Genomic DNA, 18,961 nt, shown 5'->3' on the forward strand with positions numbered 1-18,961 from the left:
AGTATTTTTAAGAAAAATTTACCTGGATAATTCGCATAGCTAAAAATACCTCTCTAAATAACTCCGGGAGGCGATAAGAAAACTCCACACATCGATATATTGACTTGAAAATAAATTTTTGAGGACATTTTTTTTTACAATTTCACGTATTTATAAAAAAAATTATATTCGGGCTGCCTGTGCCAATAATAATGGAAGTACGACTTCGTATAAATTAGTAGTCCCGTCTGGTTTCTAAGCAACGGCGTTGGTGACCAGAAATGGCACAGCTGGACATGGCGGACACAACTCGAATACGAATCCACTCTATTCCAGGATCGGACAGGTTTTATAACCCACACATAGGCAAAGGAAAAGTAGTATTTACTGGTAGGTGCCGCTATATGGTCTTATTATTAAACACAAGGGCTTTAATTCGAACCGTCGAGTCGCGCGATTTAACTAATTAGTAAAGTTCCAAATTGGTTAACTTTTGTTGTCATTTTGCCGGCGTCTTGAAGTTTGCATTTATTTTTGGTTTTGATTCACTTAAATAATAGTACTAGTGAGACATTTGCTTAGATACCGTAGTTTAATCGATTGACTGTTCTTTTCATAAAGTTTGTTCTTAGTGTTGTAAGAATGCGCGCTTTTTTATAATTTTTCTCTGTACTTGTTTCACGTGTTTTAATATGGTTTACTGCTATTGTTCTGTGAGTCACAATTATCAGAAATTAAAATATTTCATATCGCTACATAAGAACGTAGACGATAACTGGGCCAGCTACATTGAAAATGAATTATTTGAAAAAAAACTTGACATATCACTGATGGGGGAGGGTGAGAGAGGAAATACAACTTTCACTTTTCTTTTCTAATCGGTGCTGGATCTAGGAATTTAAAAGGGAAGGGGGGTATACTGCTTACACCCCCATTTGCGAACCCCTTTTCAAAAAGGAGCCGAGAGGCCGGAATGAATTCCCCTACACCCCCCTGATCTGCTACTGCTAATTCATTAATATTTGTTATACTGTATATTTTAGGACCAGATGCTATATCCAATCAGAGAGTTACGAGACTGCAGCCAACGTATGTTGGTATTGGCACCATGTCACCAGAGGGTACCAGTGATGCAGAATATCTGTGGAGACCAGGCAGGGTGAGTGGTATTGGTTCTATATATGAGTCAGTTGTATTGGTATTTGTTGGCATTGGTAGTACCATGTGACCAGAGGGTACCAGTGATGCAGAATCAGTCTGTGCTGGTTCTATGTGTGAGTCAGTTGTATAGATATTTGTTGGTAATGGTAGTACCATGTGACCAGAACCAGTGTAAGTCCATTGATGAATTAAGACCAGGCAGGACTAGGATAATGGTAATTTATAGGTCAATCAAAGATGAGAACATAACCCAGGGACAGTACACAGGGACAGTTTTAAGCCCATTCCTGTGAGGAAATTAGAGTTGGTCATTTCCCTCAAAAAATCCCAAATAGTTTGAGAATTAAGAGCAATTATTATTTTTTATTTCATGATTTTCAGAGATGGGCTTTTCCTGCACCCAAATCAGCAAGTGTAAGTACAACACGAGTCTAGACATAAACTTATAAGGTCTATTTTTTGTAATTTTTCTTTGCTCATTACATCATTATGTCATCGCAGCCATCTTGGTGGTACTGTATTGGCTATGTATATATATATTATATACTTCTCATTAGTTTCTATTACCACCAACATGGCTGTGCAAAATAGAAATTGTTGTGAGCAATTAATGGTGCATGCAGCAGCGATAGGACATGTCGCACCAGCTTGATTGATCCTGCCATCACAGATGTTACAACTAGTGCATTGTGTGCATAGTGTATATTGACCTATATGTATTAATGCACAATATCTTAAAAAATTTTAAGGTTGGAGCAATTGGATGGGGTTTAAACTTATTTCATGACATCAAGAGGTTAAAAAGTGGTCAACAGATTATGGTAAGGAAAATATTATGAAATTATATCATCATTATTCACCAAGGGCGGATCCAGGGGGGGCAAAGGGGGGCTGAAGCCCCCCTTCAGCAGAAAAAAAACTGATGCTTTTTTATATTGTTTTCCGTTGTGTTGACAGAAGAAACTCAATTAGCTCCCCCTAAACTCAATTAGCCCCTCCCCCTAAAATTTTGGCTGGATCCACCCTTGATCATTTCATTGCTGGATTTCAATCAGATATTGAATAAAGTCTCATTTTCTGTTCCAATTTGTTGGGGTATGTCCACCTGTACATTTATGCATGTACTCTCATTGTCAGAGTTAAGAATTGTATCGGAAAACTTGCAAATATGAGGGGAGGGGAGAGTAACTAATAAACCTGGGGGGGGGTACTCTGCCAGAATTTGGGTAGGGGTGTTCCGCTGGGATTCTGAAAGGGGACTACCCTGTTTATGATAAAAAAACTCAAATTTGTAGACCCTGTTTGTGATAAAAAATATAGTATATTGCACTGAGTTCCTGTTTCAATTATCATGTCATCTCGCTTATCGTTTTTTTTACGACCATAATAACCAGTTTCAGTCAATACAAAAGTAGAATCCCTGAATATGAGAGGAAACTCAGGAAGAACTTGGAACTTGAGTGAAATTGCATACCTGTTTATGACAAGAAGCTCGAAAAACCATATACCCTGTTCAGCGGATCATCCCCGTATAGTCCATATATTGGAGTACCCGCCCCCCCTGGATAATAAAAGGGACCACACATGAACTGCAGATTGAACTATATAATGACGTCACCAGATGTTTATTAACCTTCATATTTTTTAATCAGAGAGGAGAATTTAGACAAGAATGTGAAGACAGACACACTCATTTGTACCAAAATCCCTGGTGAGTTTACTTAATATCTATACTTCTGATTGTTTCTGTGGAGAATATTGATTATTTCCGATTCGAATATGACAGGTATCCTGATATGCGGGACCAGCAAGAGGAAGGACCAGCAGGTAAAGGACAGCATTAGTAACTTAACAATTTTTTTTCTAGATCCCTTGGATCAGTTTGGCATTTTGAAAGTTCTTACAGCAAAAATGAGTAAATGAATAAATTATTAACCAAATAAATTACATCTGATTCCTGGGATCAAACTCATGGCCAATTAGCAGGGGGAGAAAGCACACATGTTTACCATCTTCCCAAGTATGCAGGGGCATAGCCAGACCAAAATTTTTACTGAGAAATTAGAGGGCAAAAAGAGGAGCAACTAGAACTAGGGGGGTTGCAGGCAGGCCGCCCTAAAAAAATTGAAATTGTGTAGTTCCAAAAATTATCCATACCCCCCTCACGGAGGAATCTTTTTAAGACACCCCCCTATCCCCCGGAAATTCCAATTTTCTTCCATACAAACTCTGTAATTTTTGTTCTTTCTCTGACCCCCCCACTCTTCAGAAATTCCAAATTCCTCTATGGGGTGGGTATTATATGGATGATTTCTGGAACTACACATCGAGACCATTGGAAATGGGATTTTATAGAGTATTGAGGGGCACATCTGTGACAATTTACTGAGGCAACATAGTGACCATGACTGGCCCTGGTATACATGCATACTTCTCTGTAGAGTGTTTCACTAAGGGACTGGTTCTAGAATATTTGCATTGCTAAAAAACAACTTGTCATAATAAACCTTTCATGAATTCACTTGTGTCCACAAAACATTGACTCCAAGCCGAGGCTGGACTTGATGTGTTCATACATTTACTGTATTTTATCAAGTCCAACCCTGACTTCACAGGTACCATTGCTTCCCAGTCACCCAAGTAAATTCAGGAAAGGTCTTTTGTTGACATCATATAAAGCATCTGATTGGATGTTTTCAATCCACAGTAAATAACACGTACGACCGGCATAGTATCTATTCGAGACCAGGAACGTCACATCAGCACAGCCCTGTATTGAGGTCCAGTACCCCTACCCCTAGGGTACACTATGAGAACAGAGATAGACATTTACCACTCAGACCGAGATCATGTACACCAAGCACTCAAAGATCAAGATCTGGAACTGTCTCTAGTTCAACATCGTAAGTACACTAACCATTTTATGATATTTTCAAAACGACTCCCCCACACCCGCCCCCAACACCACAAAAAATCCTGTGGATATAATCACACGTTAAAAACAGAAATGTTCATTGTTCTGAGGGGTAGGGTGGGTCAGAGAAAGAACAAAATTACAGAGTTTGTATAGAAGAGAATTGGAATTTCCAGGGGGGGGTCTTTAAAAGAATTCCTCCATGGGGGGTACGGATAATGTCTGGAAATACACATTAAGGTAAATTTCTCACTAAATTGAATATTTCTGTAACTTATTCCAGGCATTACAGTCAGCAATACACATACTGATGTACTACTACGGGGGAGGGTGAAGAGCACTGAATACATGGGTCTCTATTATTTTTGATAGTCTAGTCTAGGATGTTTTTGTAATTGTTTTCTAAGAGTGCAATGCTAATTCTTGTATTACACCATGAATGCAATTCCATTATTGATATTTAAAAGTATTTTGATAATAATAAAAGATTCACAAACAATGAATAATAATAAATGGAAAAAATGAATGGAAAAATAAACCACCTCACTGGTGATAAAGTTAGAATGATGTACTTTTAACAATTATTTTTCACTTGTATAAAATGCAGTCTCCTCCACAGCTATTGTTAGTGTCCTTATGCAATGCTCCCTTCACACAAACATTTGTGGGGAGGGAGCGTTGCATGACAACATTAAGAAAGGCTCTGAGGAGACTATATAAAATGGGATTAAGAGTGGGATCTTACAAGACAAAGCAAATTGTGGAAAATTTTTCCTAAAAGAACATTCAAAGCCTGGTTTTTATTTGCGACAGAGTCCAAGTCAGAAGCAGTTCATGCGTGAAATTGAAAGTGAAAACTGTTTGTATAAGCGTAAGGACAAGCTAAGCAAAAGGAAACCTTCCAATTTCACTTCCGACGTGCTTCAGACTTCAGATTCCAACTCCGTTTTCTGGTTAATTTCACTTTGTCATAAGCTGATTTCAGTTCTGACTTTGTTGCAAATTAAAACGACAAAACGTAACAATTTGTTTATTTGGGAATAAAATCACACAGGGTATCCGATATTGTAAGTTTTGCACATAACATTGCTATCACAGAGGAGTTCAAATTTTTGTGGTGCAGTCCCGTGTTTGCTTTAAAACCATGACAAGATTCAATTTTAAACAGAAGATGATTTTATTATTACCAGTGGATGGCTGCCGGCATTTATTGTAATACTATGATTATACTGTCCTCTTCCTATCACAAAAAGTAGCCTAATAGACCTTTCTAATAGGCCAATCTTTATTTACTTTTTTTCCTCATTAGCATAAAAAATTTCTAGCTACAAGCAAACCAACTCCAGAAATCGAAAGAGAATGTCTTATTTAGTAACTATTGAAAATTTGAGAGTAATGTTTCATATTTTGGGAGCAAAATTTTTTTGAAAACACTATAAATTACAAAGAAATGTATGATTACACACACGACCATACATTTCTTTATAAATCATACTGGAGTTGGTTTGCTTGAAGCTTGAAATTTTTTTAATTGCTCATGAGGAAAAACGTAAATAAAGATCGGGCTATTCGCTTCACTGGTCATGAAACAATGATATCAAGTTGAGGTCAGACTTGATGAATAAAAAAATCAAGTTCAGTATCGACTTCAAACCATTGTTTCGTTGTCATCTAAGCAAATTCGGAAAAGACTATTATTCCAATTCTTTTTAACTCTCCAATACCTTAATTCAAACCCTAAGAATCAAATCCTCAAGACAATTATTAGTTAAAATTGTGTTTTAGAAATTTTGGAACCGACAGTTGACTGTGTACTGATTTTAGAAACCAGAAAAATGTAGTTGGTAGAGCACTTTTCATATGACTGTGAAAAGCTTGCAGCACAAACATGGTAGTGACACGGCAAGGCATATGCCAGACCAATCAAATTGCTTGAGAATTTACTCTCCATCCAATTGAATACCCGTAACATGGTATAACCATGGCACAGCCATACCAAGGTCATTGCACTTCCAGACCAATCACATTAAAGCCAATTAGCTAATTAAAATTCTAGAAAACATCACGGTCACTGCATGACACTTACCTTACTGAGCTTTTCACAGTCATACAAAAACTGCTCAATTGAATTTAAGACTTACTACACACCACTTGTAGACAATAAAATTTGCATAGCAAAGTGTTCATGACTAATATTTATAAAACACTCATTCACTCAGGAATTCTCTTACACTACCACTTTGATATTCTATTATACAAAATAATTGGAATTTCAATATCTAGTATCCACATAGTTGAAGAAAAAAGTGACCGACTTTTTGACCCGTTAAATAATACCATGAAAACATAGCTGGAAGTAGACAGGTGAAATATTGCAATCTTTATATTTACAAAGAGTTACTGCAATACAATAATTATATATGTTTTTAGATTTTAGGAAGTTTAGGTGCTGCGACAACTGGGTTATTTTGTTCAATTATTTTACGCCCTTCGCTTTTGTAATCATAAGTACAACCATGGACCTCAGCGTAGCGGTGAGTACCACAGAAAGTATTTCCACACCTGGAAGAAAGGGAATGATTTGATTAGTCCATACAATAAGAATTATTTTTCAATTATAATAATTTTCATAACAATTTTTATAATTTTCTTTTCTACCAGAGATTTCATTGTTATTAGTTAGTGGGGGCTGCCGTATAATATGAGGATTCAGTTCTTCCCTGGCAGCACCCTTTTTGCAACTTTTTTCTATTATTATTTGTTTGCAAATAAAGTTATTATAAATAAATAAACAAATAAATAAATTAGGTGACTCTGCCAATTCTAGTTATAAAATAGCAACTATATAACACACTTTCCAATTGGTTAAATAGCATGTGTAAGCGTGCGTCCAAAACTTGATGGAGTAGCATGGACAATGTAAAAGATTTTGGTAGAAACAAATGTGAATTATTTTTGCTACGTTAGATTCTTTAATGTACACTCCAGTTTTGATTCTCTTTTGCTCAACCTTAGCCTCAGTTGTGCATCAAAATATTCAGTCATTCAACCAAAATTATGGAATCTTAATCAACTTGTATTGTTCCGTAGTGCATACATTCCCTACTATGCAATGGGTCTTAATGAAAGAAAATAACACATTTTTACACAATCGAGGCTAAGACTGAGCAAATGCGAATTCAAAATAGGATCAGAAATGTTGCAATATCTACATCAACATATATGTGAAAATCATACCTGCAGGTGTAAATGCCATCACAGCTGCCCCCCTCCCCCCGCTAGTTTCTTACCTGCATTGGAAGGTAGTGGCTAATCCAGTCTTTTTTCCACAAAAGAAGCACCGTGTTTTCTTTTTACTTGGTACAAGTTGTGGAGGATGTGTCTTGACGGGAGGCAGATGATGGGGTGGAGCCACTGGAATATGAATCACATCAAATAATATAAAACAATTGCCCAAAATTTATTGGGATATAGAGTGGTGTGACCCATTAGAAACGAACTACATACATACCTGAGCGTTCATGGTTATGTTTATAGCTGCTTGAACCATTCTATGTGGAAAAAAGACATTATGATGAGATATTGGTACTTCAGTTATTACTTTAACAATAGACCTCATTAATTTTATTGAAGTATAATGTTTTCCCATTTCAGACCAAGTGTCATTCTTTTGAGAATAAGTGAAACCGTTAAACAAAGAAATAATGCTCTGGGGAATGACGCATGGTCTTGAGAATAAGATTCTTTGTTTGGGTTGTATCCATATTCATGTGTCTTCTCATGAGCAACTGTTAAACAAAGGAATGATGCTCTAGGGAATGTGCAACACATGGTCTGAAATGGAAAGAAATTCCACTCAAGAGGTCCAACAATGACACCTTAACGATCTTCAATGATCACCCCCTTTTTGTGTATAAATTGAGAGACATTAAACAGGTCACAAGTTATCATTGGTTAAAATAACGGCCAGTCAGTCACCAGTCATGATGCCCCGCCAAATAAAGTTATTCTTTCAAACATTATTGTTTCTAGTTGAGGCATTTGTGTCCATTCAACAATTAAAATGTATAGAGCCAAATGGTCCAGGCAGCAAGAACTTGATTATAACTTTGATAAAGATCATTAAACTTTTAATTGACATGTTGACATTGACATCCTCTGGGAAAAGCCCACTTTAAATCAACAAATTTTTTCATTTCAACCTAAAACTATCTTTATAAATGTTACCTTTGGCTGTACTATTCACTGAAATGTTTTTTTCTCACGCCTTATGTACTTAATACTATGTTAATTATTCAACTCCTTTGTTACTCTGCTCTATTTATACGTTGTGTACACTTGTATTTCTTTTTCTGAGGATGGCGTTTGACAACGTCGAAACATGTCAATTAAAAGTTTAATGATCTTTATCAAAGTTATAATAAAATGTATAGAAAATGACCCAAACGCAGAAATAGTTTGAAAGCAATGAGCGTAACTCTAATGACTCCTATTAGTTTTATCTCAGTCATACCTCGTTTCTGGCTCAGCATTACGAGTCAAAATGACCAGACAAGTTGCAATTTTGGCATCGTCTATGACTGGCTGTTATCTTTAAGGCCTGGGTTAGAGCAGTTTTCGTATGACTGTGAAAAGCTCAGTACCGTAAGCGTGACGTGCCGTGACCGTTATACTTTCTAGAAATTTTAATTGGCTGATTTTTTTCATGCGCAATATGATTGGTCTAAAAGTGCCATGATCTTGGCGTGACCGTGTCCGCGCCGTGTTTATGCCGTGTTCCGGGTATTTGATTGGATGGAGAGTAAATTCTCGTGCAATGTGATTGGTCTGGAGTATCCCTTGCTGTGTCATGACCGTGTTCGTGCCGTGAACTTTTCACAATCATACAAAACTGCACTACTCATAACTATCAATTATCACTCTCTCTAACGGCAGCAATAAATCATAAAAACACTGCCCACCTCTACAAAACCCAATGTACTTACACGAAATCCATTTTGCCGACTCTCAGGTGTATGTACTCTATTTTCCAAGCCTCGTAACCTTGTCAGTCCAGCACTAGTAGGCATCGCCTCCCCCTGGTATCCACTTTGTAAATACTCTTCTGGTATCCTAGACCTCCGTATAGTACTGCCACCAGATATATACTCTAGATTGTCCCTACTGGGGGAAACTGAAGTCCTGAGTGACGAATGATTATTTTTCGATCTCTGTAATCGTGCACTCCCTGATAAATGGTACTCAACAGAATCTCCATATTGCGGACTAGAAGTTTTATGTTTTGAAGTCACTTTAGGTTTAGATATACTTCCTAGAGGTTTTATCTCTTTTGCGTCTTTAACCAGTTCTGAAATACTCCTTCTGCCATCTTTGAATGCACTTCTTGTCAACGAACTATTTAAACTCGTTACTGGTTTAGAGTCTTGTGTGTTTGGTAAAAAGTCTGATACATCTATTTGTTTTCCTTTTTTAGTGTTGACAGGTGGTAGGTGACCTTTTTCCTTCGTTTCCTTCCCACTACCTCCCCCTCCTTCTCCCCTTTTAGCACCATTGGCTTCCATAGGGGGAGGGGGGTGGGGTAGATATGACTTCATATTAGATTTTTCTGGTTTTTTGGGGCTTATTATTTTTTGACTTGTTTGTTGCTTGTGAGAGGCATCGCTAAGACGTAACCTGATGGGAGAGAAAAAAAAAAACAACTGTTACATCAATATGTCAAGAACAAACTAATGATTTAGTAATGATAAATAACCAACCAAAGGTTAAAGAATTTGGTCCCTGGAAAACTTTAAAAACTTATGGGAAGGTAAAATAATAATAATAAAAAAAAAAGAAACTCCAGTCTGAGAAGCAATGGAGATGTGAGAAGAATGCCTGGGGGGGGGGGGGGGGGGGGGGTACTCCCCTAAATTTGGTACGTGGGCTTGCGAGGGCTTGTATGGTTTTCAGCGATTCTACTCTGGAACAGGGTATATAAAATCACGCTCTCTCCTCTCTGGAACAGGGTATCTATTTTCGCACTACCGGAAAAAATTATGGCTTTCAGAGATCTTGCCCTAGAACAGGGTATGAATTTCAGCGATTTTACTTTGGAACAGGGTCAGGGTTTTAAAGGACTCAGCGGCACATCCCTACCCTAAACGGGCAAGAGTACCCCCGGGGAAGAATGTTACTTTATAGAACAGTGTGTATGGCATGTCACTATTGTTTGACTCATCGAAAATTCAAACATTTTTTTATCTTTTATCTAATTTGCAAGACAGCATGAGATGTGCTAAGCAAAATTCAACAAAAACTTGGTAGAGCTGACCAATCAGCATCTTCGATTACCATATGTGATGTGTGATACATACACATGTACTTGTACATATATGTATTTATTGAATTTGTACATGCGTTGCAAGAAAACCTGCAGGGCTCGAAATAGTGACCTGCAAATGGCCAAATGACAAGCCAAATTTCAGGTTTGGCAGGCGATTATAAGGATGCACTGCCAAATGAATTATAAAATGACATGCGAAATTTACTGGAATGACCTCCTTTTACCATGCTCCTTTACTATGGCAGGCTAAAAAAGTTTCCTATTTCCAGCCTTGACCTGGCATACAAAGATCCTGTAACAGTCAGCAGCACAATACAAATTTTCTTAACTAAGATTGGAGTTGCCTCATAGTTGCTAGCCCTACTTTGCGTGAGAATAAATGAGTTATAAACCGTGAGGGCTAGACAATCTCACCTTCGTCGTGCACTGGGAGCAATGGTCTTAGGTTTCTCAACAGATGGTGGATGAGGAAGCATTTCAGGCTGTACAAAAGGATTAGAATAATTATAATTATTAATGAATTAATGGACAAAATTAATAAATGAATGGATGAATGAATGGATGGAATAATGAATGAATGGATGAATGAATGGATGGATGAATGGATGAATGAATGATGAATTATAATAAATGAACAAATGAATAATGAAAAAGTTAATGAATGAATGGATGGATGAATGAATAAATGAATGAACGAATAATGAAAAAGTTAATAACTAAAAGAATAAATGAATGAATGAAAGATGAATGAATGAATGAAAAAAAAAATTGAAAAGAAGAATAAATAAGTAAATAAATAATTAAATGAATGAATGAATGAATGGAAAAAGAAATGGATAAACAAATGAATGGTGAACAAGAGATGGATGAATGAACAAGTGAAAAAATGTCAGACCAACTGATTAAATCTATCCCAACATCTACCAAAAGTGAGTGGGATTTGATGTTTATGTATTGAAAAATGCAATGGTTTTGATCCTAGTTGTTAGTTGTCACAGACTATATCCACAGAGTAGAAATAAGAATGACCTGTTCACTTGCAAACACAACGATTGTTGGGGTTTCAAAGATTTCTTCAGGAAGAGCTTCTGCATTGTCATGCATCAAAATGTTGACCCGTTGAGTAGATAGCTAGCAATACCAATGATACATGAATGAATGAATGAAAAATGCATGAATGAAAGAATGAATAAATGAACTCAATGAAATGAAAGAGGAAATGGATTAATGAATAAATGAATGGATAAAAAAAACAGGAATGAATGGATGGATGAATGAACAAAGGTATGGATGAATGAAAAATGAATACACCTAATATTATTGAAAAAACGCTGTCGGGTTCAAAAAAGGTTATATCATCAAAGCTAAGACCGAAGGGGAGCATGGGAAGACAAAATACTGCACCCAAACAGCTCTCCAGCGTAAATCTTCAGAGAATGGCTTTGGCATGTTAATCTAGGTCAACCGACTTTGCTCTACTGTGCATTTTTACATGTCTATATGCAAATATAATACGAATTTCGGAGTACACAAAATCCTTTTTGGTCTTAGCTTCGATGATATGACCTTCTCGAACCCAACAATGTTTTTTCAATTAGGTGTATATGAATGAGTGAATGGACAAACGAATAAATGAGGAAATAAATGAAAGAATAAATGAACAAATGAGAATATGAAATAATAAAAAAGGGAATCAATGAATGATTGAAGTAATGAACTGCAGTTTCCAGCTTTTAATAATTAAAAAGAAAGAATAATATGAGCACATACCTTAGTAATTTTCTGTGACTGTAGTTTGTGACGCAACAGCTTCATCTTATTCATTGTCACTTTGTTTTCCTTTAATGTTTCCTGGAAATGGTGTTAGGAATCATTTAGGTGATAGGAAGTCATAATACATTCTCATGTTACTGTCCAAAAAAATACTGAAAATCTATAAGGACCAACCAACGATCAGTGAATGGGTACAACTTGCCCATTACTCACATACCCTGAAATTAGTGTGAGTGAATGAAAGCAAAATAACTGCTGATAGGCAATTTAGATTATAGTGCCATATACTACAACTCCCAGAATCCCTTGCACACTTTTTGTTTTCAGGCACACAATACACTGTGCATGTGCATTTCCATGTGCATGCAATACAGATACTTTTAAAGGGTACAAACCTGAGATACAGGCTTTTGGGACTCTTCTTCTTCTTCGTCATACAAATTATACATAGATGCTCCACTAAAAGAAAAGGTGAAACAAAATAAATAAAACTTCATTTCTAGCTTGTGAAGAGCTATCGAGCTGGCTAGATTTCGCATTTTTCGGATAACGCTTCTCAGCCAATCGTTTTGGGTAATTTCCGTAACAATGGAATCCATTGTATTTGCCAAGTGACGTCACTGGAAGAATCCACACACATTGTTTGCAGAGGAAGCCATTTTGGATTTCCGGTCACTTCATAATCAGCAGCATATTTTGATCTGTACTGATATGAGAAGCCATTGGCCATGGCGTGAGTTTAGAATTTCACAATAATATTAGCAAAAAATGTTTGTCATTTGAGAAAACATCTCAATTTTAGTAATGCTGGCAAATATTGGAGGAATTAAGAGAACCAGAGTCACCAGCTCATCAAAAGTGTCAAAAATTTACAAAGAACGTATGGTTACAGGGGACAAGTGTCCTGCATTTGTTTTTTTTTTCAAATCACCAATTGCTGAGTTTCCCTAGTCTAATGCTTCTAAGGTGTATAACACACTTCCCATTCACAACCACCACATTTACAGTCAAAACACCTCAAGCGTGAACACGTAGAGATCATTAATGACTTTATTTTTGGATTCTTGATTTCATTATTCGTTTGAACATTCATTAATGAAAACGAATCTTCAATATTCAAAAAGTAATAAAGGTTGGAAATTTGATTAACTTGGCTCATAGGCTCTCGTTTATAGTGGAAACAGAAGGTAAGCCATTAATATTACATATTCCTTGCACAAAAAGTTGCTCATGCATATCAGCTGCATATATGTTTGGCTTATGTATATGCTAGGCTTTGAAGATTCATTTTCAATAATGAATGTTCGAATCGATTAATGAAATCAAGAATCCATAAATAAAGTCATTAATGATCTCTACGTGTTCACACTTGAGGTGGTTTGACTGTAAGGCGCGATTACGTGAAGCAATATTCTCTGCAACTTGTCTCGCATCAGCGTTGCATCACAAGTTGCATGGAACATTAGCGCTAGCCGTGTAAACATGTTGCGAGACAAGCTGCAGGTGAAGGTAAATGTGAATATTGTAGACTCAGAAGATATGAACATACCTCAGTGAATCTGATAGAGGTGTCAGAGTTCCATCACCTCTGTCAACTACACGGAAAAAATTCAATTGATCACCATCTCTAAAAACGAGCAGTGTTACTTGACGGTTATCCTTGGGTAGTCTGTCCCAGATCTCATCTCTGAAATAATAAAAAAGGAAACTGTTAATTGAAGATGTGAATTATGTTTTATTGAGAAAATCTTTCAGAAAAAAAAAATTCTGAGCTCCAGGCTGGATTCAAGCAGTGACCTTCTGTTTGGTAGTCAGACGCTCCAACCAACTGAGCTATTTGGTATTTGAGCCTGGTCACCTACAACGAACGATGTTCGCTAACCTAAGTTGACAATGATTGTAAAAGATCTTGAATTCAACAATTGACATGCATGTAAATATTTTGCTGTTTTTATTTTTGGGAAATATTTTCAAGATGGGGCCTATTTTCGTCCCCTAAAACAGCCCCACAATGCATTGCAATGCCAACTGGACCCAGTTTTGTTTTCTCAAACTCAGAATGTCTGATAGGTATACTCACTGGTTGGCTTCCATGTATTCAGCCATTTCTTGTAAACTTGGATCCTCCATTGGAACTAAAAATCACATGAATAAAAGATATCAAAGCAATGAACAAATTATTTCTTCATTGGCTGCTTAAATTTATAGCAATCCCCTCCCCCAAGGATAATAGGCTACCCAAAGATAACAAAAAATTGACAAGTGAAATAGAGGTAGTGCTCATAGTCTATTTTGCGGCTGCATATTGCAATGCATTTTGAGGCTTTTTAAGAGGACTATTTTCAAGATAGCACCTCTTTTATCCCCTAAGACAGCCCCAAAATGTACATGTACTGCAATAACAGCTCGAGCCAATTATCTCAACCTGGAAATGGCTAATATTTAGTTTCCTGGAGGTATCTTAAGAAGACAACAAGTCTGTCTATCTCTAGTTAGCATCTTTTATATCAGTGAATGTGAAACAGCTGTTATCAGAACAACGTTGATATTGGATCATGCAACCTAATCTCTAGGATTATATCAAAGACGTATGGATTATGGAAGAATAACACAGACATATGATGATTTGTTAATAGACAAAAATGATGGTTCAATATCCTAGTATGGATTAAATTATAGGTTGTATTTTTTTTAAATACGAATTCTAGTCTGTACCTCTTCTAGTGTTGATTGGTCCTCCACGCATGGCAAGAACAAGTTGTAAAGTTGCTCCATCACAAATACTTGGGAAAAAAATAAAAACATTTAAGATTTGTTTTTAAAATCATTAAAAGAATAACTGCTCCATCTGAGTATAGTTTGTTTCGTTTCCAGGGGTGGATCCAGGATTTTGTTCAGGGAGGGGTGCTGCACACAAAGTTAACCCAGGGAGGGGTGCACCCCTTAGAATTGAAAGGAAAAAATAGCATTGGTTATCTTTGAAGTAGGGGCACAAAGTCGAACCAGGGAGGAGTGCACACCCCCTGCACCCCTCCCCTGGAACCGCCCCTGGTTTCGTTCTTTCCTTGATCCCCCCCCCCCCCCCAATATTTCCAATTTCCTTCATGGGTGGGGTATGGATATTTTCTGGAACTACACAGTTATACTTACTTGTAATCATGTAAGCAAAAGTCATCTACAAGTTCTACAGATCTCCAAATTAAATGTTGCTGAGAAATTGGAATACCTTAAAAAAAATGAGAAACAAAAACATGATAAATTAGTAACCAAGGATTGTTGAATACAAGCAGGAGAATGTGCTCAAAACAGCATAGGATCATAAAGAGTTCTTTTAGTAAAAATTTTATTTTGGCTGAGAGAAGGTGTAGGTAATAAATTACTCATAAAATATTATTTTTTTATCTAATCCAACGTAATCTAGGGTCACTTTCAGGTAAAAAACAATATGCCTGGCCGTAAGGTACCAATCAAAATATAGAGGTTAAATATTCTAAAAAATAAACTGGTGTTTAGGGGTTCAAGGCTAAAATTAACAGCCAGTCATCAGAATTGGAAGTTGTTCAGTCAAATCTTTGCCAGTCATTTTGACCAGTAACATTGGGCAAGAAATGAGGTATGGCCAAGCTAAGAGAAGGTATGTCTTATCTTTTATCCTTTTTTTTTGATGGGGGGGGGGGGGGGGGGGGGGGGGGGATGGTGGGGGGTGGAGGGGAGGGCTGGGACCTAGTTTGAAAGGATCCAATTGAACCTCTATTTATCAAAATGGCCAGCTTACAGTACAAGCCATGTAAAGGTCTAACATTTCTCAATATAATCCATAACATCCAACACAACAGACCAAACCTGGTGTTAGTAAGGTTATAAATATAATTGATTTTTAACCAATACATGAACAATAAATGCTTTATCCCTTCCTACATCAATAATATATTTTAAAGCTTTGTTTTGTTTGGTTTGCATACTCAAATCAGCTAACGCTACACGGATTAGACACAAGTCAAAACAATAATATTGTTGGGATCATATAATAGATTCATAGCTACAAAGGCAGCTCTGTTAGAATCTCTAACCAACTGAGATATACTTGCTTCCTATATAAGCTTAATTAAATATAGCAACATGTTAGTCATCAAGACCAATTGCTACAATGGTACAGTGTAATTTATGAAAAATATAACTAGCAGCTGAACAATTAAATCTTACATATTTATAAAGTAAATATAAAATATATGTATATATAATCATTAGGATGTAGAGTAGACCAAAACAATATTGACATTAAATATAATTAAATTTAATTTTATACATAATATTATTGAAGAACTTGGTAAATAATAACTGTAATGTTCAAACTGGTCTTAAAATTGTTTTGAAAGCATTAGTATTTATAGGAAAGAAACATTTTCTAAAAGATGGAGTATTAGAATTCATAAAAATAAATTATAATTTATGCAAAAAAAGAATTTTTTTGAGGTCACAGGTGTTTATAATGAAAATCAAATCTTAGACAAAAATCTACTACAAATAAAGTTATTATTGTGTATTTTATTATTACAAGTCATTGTTGTTTCTAGACTATTTTTTAATCACTTTTCTAAGAGTTCTCTGTTATTTCGCTGGTTGGAGATTCTAACAGAGCTGCCTTTGCCGTCGAAAACCAAGACTTCCAATACAATCTTCAAACAATCAATCATTCTCTCATCTCTTTATTTGTTAGAAAATTGGTGCATATTTTCCTATTATCATTACAAACTTTTAGTGAAGTCTATTATTTCAAATTCAGCAATTTTCGACACAAGTACAAGAAAATGCCTTTAAAAAAATATAAATTCTTATAATTCATTGCTTATTTTTAAATTTCTTAGGCCCCATCCACACTATGCCGGATAAATTTGAATCTGAATTTTTATTTATTGGGTTAGGCCTACCGTCCACACTAGTCTGGGCGAATCCAGAACAATTCTTCACCAAAAACAAATTTTCGAAATGTAACCAAATAAATAAAAATTTGGATTCAAATAGTGTGGATGGGGCCTTAGTTTGAAAATTTTTATATGAATTTTTTAGTCTAATTATTGGGTGCAAGTGAAGAAGGACGTACTGACGAAAGATGTACTGCGAAGAAAATAGAAGAAAGAGAATAGAAAAAATGGGAAAATGAAAATAGCAAATGAGCAAAAGGAGATCTCTCTCAACAGGAATATTATTATGTATAACAAACGATCACATGCACATACATGCACTCCATATTAACAGGGGAAAAATGAAAAGAGATTGAACGAAAATACAAAATTAGGAAGAAAATTTCTTAAAAATTTGATGGCAAAATTCTTCTAAAAAAACTTGCTATCCAACTAATTTTGCGATATTCAAAGTTGCTCAAAAGTAAACAGATATTATTAATTTAGCTTAACTAAGAAATTCTAAGTATTAATTGTGTGATTTTATAGACAAACTTTTTAGGTAATCTTTGTTATGTAAGTGTTTGTTTTTTCTAATCATAGTGAATAATTCATTAGTATTTATATACTTGTGAGGTGAGCTACAGAAAAAGAAAACGTAATATTAAATATATCAAGTTTATGTCATTCCTACAACTCAAACTTAGATAATTAATACTTCAAAATATAACTAGACATTTTATACTAAACATTTGATTTTAATATTTTTTTTAAAAGTCTAAGCTTTAGCGTTCAAAAAAAAATTATTCTCAAAAATAAGATTAATTTTTAGATATTGTCTTACCTTCTAAACGTTGAATTTTGGCTTTGATGCTCATGATTGTTTCGAAAGGACTTACTCTTAACTCAAAGGCAGTACCAGTAAGGGTATGTATGTATAGGTCCATCGAAAGACCTAAAAATCGCCGAATATCGGCGCCAGTTTAGTACTTCAATACCGACTTCTGAAAGCAAAACACAGCAAATCCAAACGCGAAGGTACGTCGATCGACGACAAAAAACCCCATTATTTTTTGCTAAACACCACGCTTTGTTTTACATGGTACTTTGGAGGACTCCAAGGAACACCAGATCCAAGACTTCAAGAATTTCAAGCGTTTTGAACGGTTAAAAAAACCACCAAATTCAAGAAAGTTTTCTACTTCAGCGAACAGCCATCTTAGTGTTCTTCGTCTTCAGAATTTCGCACTCTCCCGGATGTAAAATTGTTGCTATGGTAACTTTCGTAACACAATTTTCCCGCGTAAACAAAACGTAATTGACGCGAAAATTCAGCCAATGAAAAAGCTGCATTAAGGACCTAAATTAATTAAATGGAATGTGGATTTAATTCTTCTAAGAAGCTTTTGTCATTTTACAATATTTAATCCAAGCGTGTTTGTCGTAACTAAGATGGAATAAAAGATGTAAAGTTGATGTTTGTTCAGTAATTGGCGTAGCGTGGATACTTATTTATAGTGAAAATAGTTTCTAAAAATTGTTATGATAATTAATTTAACATTTTTTTCGGAATTGTGGACAGAATTGCATGCCAACAGTTTATGCATGACAGTTTTTTGATAAATTTCATAAGAACCATGACAGTAGTTTGTATAGAGCTATTTTTGTTATTTCCAATGCATGATCACCTGACACTATCAGTAGCTAGGGTGTTTAAGAGTTTATTTGCTTTTTCTTCAAGTAAAATAATCAACACAAAAAGATATTTTGAATTTACTTCTGTGAAAGGCAAATAAATCTAGGGGGTGAAATAATGGTGTGACAGTCTCAATCTGTCTCAAGGTTTTTTCTGGGCTTCCACAAAAAATTCAGAATGATCACAGAGCTCAGACTTGAAAACTTTATAAGAAA

At 35.7% G+C, this 18,961-nt stretch overlaps 2 protein-coding genes across 2 annotated transcripts; one reads left to right on the forward strand and one right to left on the reverse strand.

Moving 5' to 3' along the window:
* Positions 1–259: 259 nt before the first annotated feature.
* Positions 260–6,236, forward strand: LOC116298540 (uncharacterized). The gene is made up of 8 exons (XM_031707036.2): positions 260–369; positions 1,023–1,138; positions 1,522–1,554; positions 1,890–1,961; positions 2,793–2,851; positions 2,927–2,967; positions 3,848–4,043; positions 4,338–6,236. The coding sequence occupies exons 1-8, from the start codon at positions 261–263 to the stop codon at positions 4,363–4,365; spliced, it is 654 nt and encodes a 217-aa protein (XP_031562896.1). The 5' UTR covers position 260; the 3' UTR covers positions 4,366–6,236.
* LOC116298537 (AN1-type zinc finger protein 4) lies at positions 5,213–18,291 on the reverse strand. Its single transcript, XM_089031110.1, has 12 exons — positions 17,895–18,291; positions 15,300–15,375; positions 14,865–14,932; positions 14,230–14,284; positions 13,699–13,836; positions 12,545–12,608; positions 12,147–12,227; positions 10,791–10,858; positions 9,040–9,727; positions 7,566–7,605; positions 7,345–7,468; positions 5,213–6,616 (listed from the first exon to the last, which is right to left on the reverse strand). Exons 1-12 carry the CDS (start codon positions 17,995–17,997, stop codon positions 6,481–6,483), a joined length of 1,641 nt encoding a protein of 546 aa, XP_088887236.1. The 5' UTR covers positions 17,998–18,291; the 3' UTR covers positions 5,213–6,480.
* Positions 18,292–18,961: the final 670 nt, after the last annotated feature.

The sequence above is a fragment of the Actinia tenebrosa genome, unplaced genomic scaffold (genome assembly GCF_029948245.1).
Source record: "Actinia tenebrosa isolate PJP-AT-01 unplaced genomic scaffold, QUT_ActTen_1.0 PGA_scaffold16__25_contigs__length_10494907, whole genome shotgun sequence".
Classification (NCBI taxonomy): domain Eukaryota; kingdom Metazoa; phylum Cnidaria; class Anthozoa; order Actiniaria; family Actiniidae; genus Actinia; species Actinia tenebrosa.

Coding starts and splice junctions, on each gene's coding strand:
- LOC116298540 (XM_031707036.2), top strand. CDS start 261: ATGGCACAGCTGGACATGGCGGACACAACTCGAATACGAATCCACTCT. Junction 370..1,022: donor AGGAAAAGTAGTATTTACTG/GTAGGTGCCGCT, acceptor TGTATATTTTAG/GACCAGATGCTATATCCAAT. Junction 1,139..1,521: donor ATCTGTGGAGACCAGGCAGG/GTGAGTGGTATT, acceptor CATGATTTTCAG/AGATGGGCTTTTCCTGCACC.
- LOC116298537 (XM_089031110.1), bottom strand. CDS start 17,997: ATGGACCTATACATACATACCCTTACTGGTACTGCCTTTGAGTTAAGA. Junction 10,859..12,146: donor AGTCACAGAAAATTACTAAG/GTATGTGCTCAT, acceptor CCTTTTGTACAG/CCTGAAATGCTTCCTCATCC. Junction 6,617..7,344: donor GCCACTACCTTCCAATGCAG/GTAAGAAACTAG, acceptor CCTTTCTTCCAG/GTGTGGAAATACTTTCTGTG.